This window comes from Rhamphochromis longiceps, linkage group LG3 (assembly GCF_057381845.1).
Source record: "Rhamphochromis longiceps isolate RC_006_pf linkage group LG3, R_longiceps_female_GT1.1, whole genome shotgun sequence".
Lineage (NCBI taxonomy): Eukaryota > Metazoa > Chordata > Actinopteri > Cichliformes > Cichlidae > Rhamphochromis > Rhamphochromis longiceps.
In genome coordinates, this window is record NC_140559.1 from 53134725 (window position 1) to 53146030 (window position 11306).

At 42.9% G+C, this 11306-nt stretch overlaps 1 protein-coding gene across 1 annotated transcript; it reads right to left on the reverse strand.

The window, feature by feature from the left end:
* Positions 1-7134: 7134 nt before the first annotated feature.
* On the reverse strand, positions 7135-9806 carry nagk (N-acetylglucosamine kinase). Its single transcript, XM_085402472.1, has 10 exons — positions 9748-9806; positions 9267-9351; positions 8976-9074; positions 8749-8890; positions 8332-8442; positions 8147-8259; positions 7979-8066; positions 7787-7884; positions 7625-7703; positions 7135-7517 (listed from the first exon to the last, which is right to left on the reverse strand). The coding sequence occupies exons 1-10, from the start codon at positions 9774-9776 to the stop codon at positions 7315-7317; spliced, it is 1047 nt and encodes a 348-aa protein (XP_085258598.1). The 5' UTR covers positions 9777-9806; the 3' UTR covers positions 7135-7314.
* Positions 9807-11306: the final 1500 nt, after the last annotated feature.

Consider the following 11306-nt stretch of genomic DNA (forward strand, 5'->3'; position numbering starts at 1 on the left):
TTTGCGGTCTAGAGTTCAAAGTGTCTCTCCCTGATGCGAGTATAATATCCATTAAATCGTGAGCCAGTAGGAAAAAGTTACATGTGACAATACTCTTCAGGAAATCCAGATTCCTATCACCAGTAATCCTGAATTGTTTCTTTTTTTCTTTTCTTTCTCTGAATCTCAGCCATTTTGGCTTGAACGTGGACGTAGTATTGTCCCAGGAAAAGTAAGATCTCGTGTATTTTTGTGGTAAGCAGAGATTATTTACATTGTGTTTCAAAGTATCTGACAGGTAGTGCTTCTGTCCACTCATGCTGCTTTCCGAGGTTTCTGTGAGAGACGGTGAAGCGTGGGTTTAAAGGGGAACTTCCTCAGTGTTGGACCACAGATGTCAAATGACACCCTGGTGACGCCGTTAGGAATGTCCGCCAGGTGGATTGTACAACATGAAATCATTTTTGGTGATTTTCATTTTCTTTTCTTTCTTTTTTTTTGAGTTGTGTGATAGAAGCCGTTAAAAAAAAAAAAAAGAAAATAAATAAAAGTGTATGAATTTCAAGATAAACAAAAATGATGAAAAAAGTTGAATAAAGCAGCTAAAGACAAATGTTTTGTTTGCTTTTCTTTTTCTTTCCCCCTTTTCTCTTAATCTGTACACACGTGACTTTTCCTGTGATAATTCTGAACAGTCCAAGAAAATCATATCGAAAATGTTTCACAGCTGAGTTCATTGTAAAGGTTCTTATTTCAAAGGTTCAGGACGATATTCACTTTCTTTGTCTGTGAAGGTTCTCAGTCATCCAGGTCATCGTAGTCAAAGGAGCTTGCAAAGAAAAGCGTCTGGACTTCTTTAAGTTGCTTGAAGACGTTTCACCTCTCATCCGAGAAGCTTCTTCAGTTCTAAGGTCAAATGGTGGAGAGTCCCAGATATAAACCTAGTGGGAGTGACCCCCCACAGAGGGACAAAAGGACCCCCTGATGATCCTCTAATCGCCTGAGCCAAACTTTCTTTCAAGTCTGAGAGCGTGGAAGTTGGATCATAACACGGATCGATAAGTGAGGTCAACGTACGTGGCCAAGTTAATGGGAATGTGCCGATGAACTAAACACTCGAGAAGTCGGAGCTACAGGGAATACTGAATAAAATCAAGATTATTAAAGTTAGAATAACATTTCAGTGGGAATTCACAGATAGTTATCGCTTCAAATGTCCGCTTTGCTCTTACTGTGAACTTCCTCGGGACTGCTCCGTGTGAGCTATCGTCCAAGATATTTATGAGTATTCGTATTCATTCCCTCTGGAGCTTTGGATCATATCACGGGATCTTTTTCAGCGTGTGGTTTTCATTATATTTCTGTTTATAAGTCCAGCTGTAGATGGATACCGCTGAAAATGAGCAGCTCCCAAATGTGCAGCGGTTGCTTGGTCAGCCACTATTAGCTTTTAATTGCTTAAAAATGATCATCTATCTAGACTGACTGTTTGCTAACAAATGGCCAGTTTTTGGTTACATAAGCGCATCTACTAAAGCTGCGACTGCTTAAACAGCGACGCTCAACTCCAGAATATGTTTCACTGTCACTTACTCTCAGTCGTTTAAGCTTGTCTTTAATTTTTTGCACAAAGTACCTTGTCTAAGAATATATTTGTTTTGTTTTCGCATTCGAGGAGGCGGCGCACCATCAGTCTGTTTAGCATCAGCTTGATAAACGGTCATCTGATTGTTGCGTAAAGCTGTGCATGCCATTTGGCCTCACTGGAGAACCTGATCTGCTGCCCTTAAAGCAGACTGTCTGAGATCACCCGGAGATAACCTTTCACTTATAAACATGAGGACGTGGAGAATGCTTGATGCTGACCTTTGGTGGGCAAAACCATCTCAAATCACTCTGAGCCCTGCAGGCGTTAGGTAGGTTTGCAACTAAAGAGCAGCACAGAACAGTGATATCCAAGTAAATAAAAAATATATAGATGCATAGGATGGTGCTACATTTCATCTTTGAATAAAGGGTTAATTCAACTGAAGTTCACAGTGTGGATCTGAAAGCAGACTGGAGGAGTGACATCAGGATTACGTCTGCAGAAAAAGAGATGAAGGATTGGTTTTTGGTGACTATCCTGAAAATGAGCTCATGACTGTGTCGGTGCTCATTTCCAAAGCGAAACAGGAACAAAAGGAAGACGATCGAAATGTTAACAGACTAGAGGAGCCTGAAATCCAGGAATGTGAACGGCAAAGACTGCAAATCCCTCGATTTGTGTGCTGATATGAAGGAGCAGAGATATATGACCCCTGAAGTCACCACACCCTCTACATACAGCACCCAGGTGGAACCAAGGTCATTGCACAGGGACACTACTGTGTGCAGCACTATGAGGATGGATCATAAGAATGAAAAAGAGCTTAATTGGACTGTGCAGCTAGTTTTGCACTTCACCTAACCTAACCTAACAAATCCTCCTCTCCAGACCACTTGAAGCCCCTCTGCTTTAATAAAGTGCGACCAGTGAAAGGAGCTATTTTCTTCACAACTGTCCATTTTTACACGCTCACACAGCAGAGATGGGAATCACTAGACACCCCACAATATTGCTACGATAATTTACTCATGAAATGATATTACTGTGATGCTGAGCAGCCTTCCAGCTCTACAGGTGGGCCACAGGTTTTCAGGTTTCTTTCAGTTGGGAATGGTTGCCTTAGGAACCCCAGGAGCTCCAATCAGAATCATTAAATCTTATTCATCTCAGCAGAGACACTGAAGTTAGCATGGGGAATGATGGTTCGAATTTTTGTGGCATTTGTTAACATTTATTTAACTTAAAAAAAACCCCAAAAACTAAGTAAATCATCCACCACAGCTGTGTGGACACGTAAGCCTCTGCCCAGCACGAGGATGCCAGCAAGTTCACAGCTCACCGTCTTCCTGCCAGCAGATGGTTTACTGCTACGTTGCGACTCAGCTTTTGTGACCTCGGCGAGATAACCGAGACTCACGCACAAAAGCCATGACCGCTATCTCCCTTTTCTGCGGAGGTGTTTGGACAAAGCAGCTCTACAACATTTCATACTAACATGCTGCACTTTAAGTCTAAATCAAAATACAAAAAATACATTTTTTTCTGAATGATCTGTATTGAGTCAAGATTCAGACTGTAGACCAGTGACAAGGTGGGCGATCAGAGAAGGCATCCTGCTGAGTCTAGGTGGAAATACACAAGATAAAGGGACAGACATGAGAACATAAACAGAATAAGCACAGGGCAAAAGCCTGCAAGTGTCAGGCTACTCACACAGAGCTTCCTTTGGCCACTCTGTATCTTAGGGCCATAGTTGAACTGGTACTCTTGTTTGCGGCAGCTTCCTCCTAGTCTCTGTGCAGTAAGTTGCTGGCTGTACGTGGGCCTGAGGCAGGGCGCTGCTCTGACAGATGGTTTTCAGCTCAAAGCACTCAGGTCCCCTTGCACAGCTGGGAGTAAGAAGAAAGGGGAGAAAGTGTCTGAAAATAGCACAGAGAGCGTGAGAGGACACGATGAAAAGGTGGAATTTGTGTCTGTGCCTCACCGGCTGCCCTGACCTAAAGAGTTCTGGAGGGAGGAGGCGCTCAAACCCCACAAGAAGGCACTCTTATCCCAGTGCTGGTCATCTAAATGGGAAGTTTCAAAGCACATTCATTCAAATACAGCTTCCTCTGCAATATAGAGACTATATTTCACACCATGACTCAACAACAGTAACAACAATGTACTTCGATTTTGTCTTATTGTCTGCATATATATCGTTTACCAGTCTAACTATAATAGCATATATGTAAATCTCTGGTTTTAGACTGGTTTAAAATACTATTTTAAACAGGTTTTTTTTACCCTTGGGTGTGCATGGTGTCATATAGCCCTGATTTGGTCGTCTCAGCCAAATGACCTGTTTGGGAGGGGCAGCCAATTAGAAGAAAGCTGGCTAAAAGCGAGGGTGAAGGGAGATAAACCTTCCTGTTTCACACAGTAGATGAACTGAGAGGTTACATCAAGTCCATCGTAGCATAAAGAATGATCATTAGTAGTGGTGATGGAAAATAACCTAGTAGGCTAATTTTTTTTTTTTAATTGAATTTTGCTTGTACACTTAAGCCCACAAACTAAGTGGGTTATACTCACAAGCTTTCCTAAAAGCATCTAGCCCATGGTCCATATTAAATGACTTAAATATAAGGCACGGGAGCCTGAATCGGGCCGGCAAATACTCCAGTTCGGCCCACTGGATGGCTTTGGAAAATGTAGAGGAGAACATAAGTTTTGGACTTTTAACTGTATTTTCATGCATTTTCGAGCTTTTGCTACAGATACAGTAATAGATTTCTGTAATTTTGCACATTTAATAGTTACAATTTGAGCCTAAAAAGTCGTGGTTACAAATTTCTCTCATTTGCTACACAAGAAATTCTTTATCACTTCAAAAAACGGGGGCATGAAGTTGAAATTGCACTTCTTTACTTATATCGAAACCTCAGAGATTAAATGTGTAGTTAAGCTTCTGTACACTGACACAAAGCGCAGTTTGACTGGCCTGGCACACATAAGATCAAGGTGAGTTTCACATCCCTGATTTATGGTCATAAAAATCTGTTCTACCTTTGTTTGTGTCAACAGCAGACCAGCCTTGAGGAGGGCTGAGCAGGTGCTGCAGTCCACTTTCTCTCAGTAGATTTCTTAGAAAATCATTACAGCTGGACGGACCATCGGTGGAAGACAGCACAACCACACCTGAATGTGCACAAACAGCGAAAAGTGGGTTTCACTACATTCAGCCACGGATTCGGCTGCAGTTTGAAAACTCTACGAAACACGAACACGAGTGCTATTTTAGAAACCAGAACAACAAAGGCTTTGGTTTGACAGGTTTGTTACCTGGAGCTCAAGCACACAAACACCACACGAATCAAATCAAACAACAACAAAAAAGAAGCAATCTAACCTCCCTTGTAGACAATCTCAGTCTTGGTATCGTTTGCCTCCTGCTGCTGCAACATGTTTGCTGCCAACAGAAGAAAGCTGAGTGTCTCTACACCTGCCGGCTACATGTTGAGTATGCATGCCTGCTTCAGAGAGAAACACACAAACAGTCCTTACCTTTTCCACCACATCCATCACAAACACCGCGCTGCTGACTTTCATCCTCTTGACCAAGGAAGAGCTCTGTCCCCCTGGCAACTCCTGCATCCAGTGTACCGCCAGGGCGGAGCCAACGCCCTGATTTGCCACGGAAACGGAAGGTGTGAGGATGCCAAATGAAGACATGAAGGCAGAAGAAGGAGGAGGCTGGGGGACAAAGCACAGCATGTGAGGGCCTGTGGTGGTGCTACTGCTAATGGAAGGAGTTTTAAAACCAACAGCCGGCCCACGTGGCTTCAAGGTTATTCTTTCAAAACAACAAACAAAATAAAATGGACTTGTCGTGTCTTCATACGTGCACAACTTCATCCAACCTGTAATAAAGGAGCTCGCTCACCTCATCTCTGGAGTTCAGATGTGGGTAGCGCTCCCTGATGGGTCCATAGTCCTTGTAAGTGGTGAGAAATCTCCCTGCACTGTTGAAACCATGAGTCTGGTCAGGGGAAAAAAAACAAAACAAAACACAAACGGGCATTTTGGGGGGTTTAAATAGGAGTTTAGCTTGTTGTGATAGTCAGTCTGAGTGTATAATGTGAACAAACCTGACATCCTGACAGAAACAAGAGCTTGTTCAGCCACAGTATGCACGCTTCATATTTACTTACATCACCATGATGTCCTGAACTTGATGTGGCATTTTTATAGTATTGCACTGATAACCACTGATGCACTAATGTAGGTAGATGCTGATTTTTATCGTTTGTTTTAAATCATAACTCTGGATGCAACACTCCAAATTCGCCAAAAGATAAAGATAATAATTGTAGTTGTGCTTATATATCTCATAGACCTTATGCCAGCTTGTTTTGTTTTCACAGCTTGTTTGTGCTGCCCCCTGGTGGCCAAATAACAGGACTGCAAGTGAGGATTTCAATACGCGTTTCTCAATGTTATGAATTAAAAAACAAGGACAAAGCCTTGGTGGGGTCTTGCCACATTATTTAAAAGAAAAATAACAATTTGTTTGTCTGTTGTTTCCCACTGTTAGGTTAGACAATTAAGATCGGATCTTATTTCAAATTGAAATAAAAGTTTTAGTTTAATTCTCCTTTTCTGTTGGACTTTTTAAACCTGTGAATTTCAGTTGAACAACAACATGTTGCTGCTGCACTCCAACTCCCCATCAAGCTACATATTTACCTTCCGGTGCTCCGATGTAAGCATGCTTGATGGTTTTTTTGGTTCCTCCTCGAGTAATCTTAGTGCTTCATCGCTGTATTAAAGCCAAACTGAAGACTAGAGACTGTCCAGCGTGTCTCTGAGTGAAAGCCAAATGTTTTTAATTGAATTTGTTTATTCCACTGAATTCTACTGTGGAATTACAGCCAATTGGTACAAACAGCTCCCTGCTTCAGGGGCTCAAATGTGAATGTATGTGACTGTAAGAAATGATTTTTTTTAATACTTATTGTCATGTTTTAGGTACTTTTTTTTTTTTTTTTTACTTTTCTTCTGCTATTGCTACATATTTGTCCTCAGGAGTTGAAATGCAGTTGGAGCTGGTTAAGGTGATCAAATCTACGGCTCCCTAAAAAGTGGAATGCTCCACCTTTATATTAAAAAATCTTCTAGGTTGCTGTTTTGCATCTGCACTGTCACAAAAAATGTTTGTTATTTGTTGGCCTGTTCCACTTTCATTGTGGTAGTTTCAGTTTTGGGTTTATAGTAACAGTTTCAAATTACACACTGGCATCGAAGTGCAGAGTGCAGAGGCCTCTCTGCGGAGCTTGCATGGTCTCCCAGTGTCTGCATGGGTTCTCTTGGGTAGTCAGATTCTCTTCCAAAGACACCGTTGGGCTGTTGGTTGATGCTAGATTGGCTGTAGGTGAGAATGTGAGTGTGGCTGTTTGCCTCTAAGTGTGACCCGCCTCAGTGTTCTAAATGTGACACTAAACTAGATGAAATTTAGGTAAACACGATGAAGGAAAGCCCACATCAATCAGTCTAAAATGATCCACAACAATGCAAAGATCTTCTATAAATTCAACCTCATTTTTATTATAAATCACAAATGCAAACGAGCATTAAAAAGTCTTTGCACAGTACGATAAAATTAACATGAGCATACTGAGATCTGACTCTTTAGTGTCAAAATCAAGTGCAAAACAATCACGTTAAAAATTAAAAAACTGGCCGGCAAGTCTTCCTGCAACTCATTCTCATGCGCTGCTGCTGAAGGTGTGTTGATAGAAGACTTTGGCATTGGCGGCATAATCCATGGCTATGGTAGCACCTGAATGCTGCGCTCCGAGGCCGGCGCCACCGAGCGCCGAGGACCGCTGCAAAATCAGAAGGCTGTAGCTGCAGAAATGACCCTTGTGCTTGTCAGATGATGCCAGTTTATCCAAGACTTCAGTGAAACCTGGGGAGAGACGGAGAATCTCAGACTTCTTCAGGATAGAAGCTACTCAGGCAGAGGAAGTGGATAAGTTGAAGGGTTTCATGATGAGGGTCCATGGAGACACTGACCTGGCTTCAGGAGCTCCCAGCTCTTCCACACCGAGCCCACACACAGGATTGGCAGGCCGAGGTCGCCGCTCAATAGTGGCTGTCAGGAAAATAAAAGAAGACGCGACTCAGAGAAACGTGATCACAAACAGGTGACAGCACGTGACTGTGTGGGTGTGTTACCTCCTGCGCTGCAGGTAAGACTGCTTCTACATGTTTTGCCAGGACTCGTCCAGCTTCAGCAAACACATGCCGACAGAGAGCGTCCCCTGCCTCGGCACCTTTAACACACACACACACACACAAAGTCTGACTTCTACCTTACCGCTTAATCTTTCACATTTCAAAGCAGACCAGGGAGTTACACCCTCCTACCTTCAGCCACCTTCTTGCAGAACCCTGCAAAATGAGACTTCTGGAAGTTTCTGTAGAGATGTGGCAGCATGCCCATCAGATCTGACACCTACGATAAACAGAGTTTTACCCATTAGACGGTATCGCTGTGTATGTCGACACATCTCTCCGAACTTTTGGGACTCTGACCTGGAAGTACTCCTCCATGGCTTTTCTAACATGCGTGGTGTCGTGAGGAGGAGCGACCAGTTTGTCTTTGCCGTCGAACACCGTCTTCACAGCCAGGTGAGCTATCCAGAAGGCTGGGAAGATGGACAGATAGCTCAGTCTGATCTATAAAGATATGAATAATTCACATATTCCGACATAGTTACCTGATCCCTCATCGCCCATCATGTGACCCCAGCCCCCACAGCCGATCTGCGAGCCATCAGGATTGACTAGTTTGCAGTTTGATCCGGTCCCTGATATCAGGACTATGCCCCCTGAAGACAAAGATCTTGATGATAACGCTGATATGCTGATACCATCAAGCCATAAAGCTCAGGGTCAGACAGTAAAGATGATACATAGAGCCACACCTAAAACAGTAAAGTATTAAACTGCAACCTGCTGTAACATTTTAGGCTAAGAGCAGCTCTTAAACACAAGTTATGTCAAATATTTAACAATCATACCGTAGGACAGTGTCATTGTGTTTGTTACATGAACACATTTATGGTTGGGGCAGCTCTGTCTTCCTGCTGAGGACTGGCTGCTGTATGAAGCGAGAACAGAAAATGGCAGCTTACCTCGATTGCTGGCCGTGGCCATGGCACCGATGGCGTCTGTGGTGATGAAGTAACGTTCGCTGAGGCTGGGGAACCGCTCCTTCATGAGAGCGATGAGTCTGTCGATGGCATCCTTCTGCTCGCCTCCGCTCAGAGACATGCCCTGCGTACGCAGATGCACACAAATCAGATGTTAGGGCTCACATTATTTCAATCAGCAACCTGCACCGGCACACAGCCAGACTGACCAGGGAGTATAACGGCGTGCCTGGATCCAGCCCCGCCTCGACCTTGGCTCTTTGGACCATGTCGTCGATGGTTGAGATACACTTGTCCACGCCGACCAGCTGTGAGAGACAAAAAGTGTTGCAAAATAAATGGAACTTGCTACAGTATAACACAATGTAACAATGTATTCACTCAGAAGACAAGTATAAAGACAGTCTATTTAATGTGCAAACCCCTCATCCGGCCACCATCTGCCCCCTCTTTCCCCTTTCCAAATTTCTCCACCTGCCTCCATCAGCACTTCCGCTCACCCAGTGGTTGGTGGATGGTCCCGCCGTCTCTGCCAACACCTTCCCATCCCCTGACAACAACACTGCTTTGGAGTGCGTTCCTCCCCTAATAAGGAATTGACAAATACATGAACGGAGCTGCTAACCACCAAAGCAACTAGACATCACTATACAAGACCATTGTATGCATCTTCCCTGATAGAAACACACACACAATTTAAATAGATCCACAAAAAAGGCCCCACAAACCTCATTTAGACAAATACGTATTTATAGCATACTTTAAAAAAAATAAATGATGACATTTTAACTGACAGAAACAGCCCACAAAAGAGAAGTGATCACGAGACACACATACTCGCGCACAGCCGTTAAGAAAACTCTTCACTTTCTAATTGACCTAAAAACTTGAATAAATGCCTGTAATACACACAAGCCTTACGTGACACTTCATCACAATAAACTTAGAAGAGTTTTACTGCTTATTTTAATTGATTCTCACCCCTCAACTCCGCCGAACACTCGCTCCATGTCTCAATTCCTGTTTTGGTCCGGGCAACTGCGCAGATATCGCGAGAGCAGAGGGTGAACGCCCTCCAACCTGTAATTATGACTAATGACCAGTAGATGGCAGCAATGTCTTTCTATTTGAGAAATTCAGCAGCAGCCTAGGGCTACAATCACGAAACAAACCAGGGGCCTTCAAGGAGACAGATGCGAAAACAATATCAGGTAGAACACGAACAAACACGTGATGTACGCTACAATTAGATTCCCTACAGAGACGTTAAAAATAACATTTAGCAACAGCTCTTATCTCCCTTTAACAGTTACACGCGAGTGTTTGCATCCTGCAATAACTTACAGGACGGTACTATTAGAGAGAAGCTGCATTGGCCTGATAGTGGCATCATGCCTCTGTAATGAGTGCATAAAGAAAATATGCACTCCGCCAGCATGTGAGGCAGTCTGCTGAAGTTTAAATAATAAGATGCAATGCAGGAGTACAGGGTTTTTTTTTTGACCTGTGAAGGAACACGAGCCAGCAAAAAAACCCATTTTGCGTCTGAGTCATAGTTTAAACATCACGATTGAGCGATTTAGCGCCATTTGGCTGAAAACTGGGGCGCTGCAAGCCAGCAGGAGGCATCTGCAAAGCATTAATTTTGGGGGCCAGCTTCTCCTGCCAGCATAGCCTGCATCACTCACAATTCCTGTGATGTTTATGTAATTTAAGTATTTTAAGTGCTAATCTTGAGCTCTCAGAAAGCTGGGTGGTTTGAAATGAACAGTAACAGTCGCTTGTAAATGTATTTATGAACTTTTTATGGGATTTAATTTTGAACCAAAACCCAAATTTGTGTAATTGCCAAAAATACTCATCCCAAACTAATCAATCACCATATGAGTTCATCATATTTTTAATGAGCCACTAAAGCTTTCTATCACACATGTTACACAAGGTTGAGGAGGTGGGAGGAGAGAAGGAGATGAGCGGCTCCGTGCGCGTACCACGCTGCTCACTCCTTCAGATGAAGGGAGTGAGTTGCGACAAGTATAACGCATTTAATACAATACCGGTTGTTACTTATTATTTCAAAATAAACGTGCGCTACGGGCGAAAAAACTCAGTTTAACAGTAAAACTCATTTTTTCCCCCAAGTAAGAAAGCATGTATAAATATCCCCCGTGTTTTTCACACTTCCATGAATAATGATTCTTCATGGGTAATGTTGATCTTCCATGTTTTACAGAGAAAGCTCATAAATTGAGAAGTGAAATTTCCTGACTAGAGTTTCTTTTTTGGGGGGCTGGTGGATATCACTTTTAGAGGATCCTAGAATAAACATTTCCCCATTCCGGAGACTCGTCGGTTTCAAATTCACGATCAACATAAAGCACATTGTGAACTGATATGACAGCAAGATTTTCAGTAAAGCCTTCTGTCATAGGAGTTCAGCTCGTTTGTTTTACTTTGCCGTGTGTATACTAAAATAAAACTGTTTTAATTTAAAAACAATAATCATTTACACTTCTAATGAAGTATTCAACAAATATTTG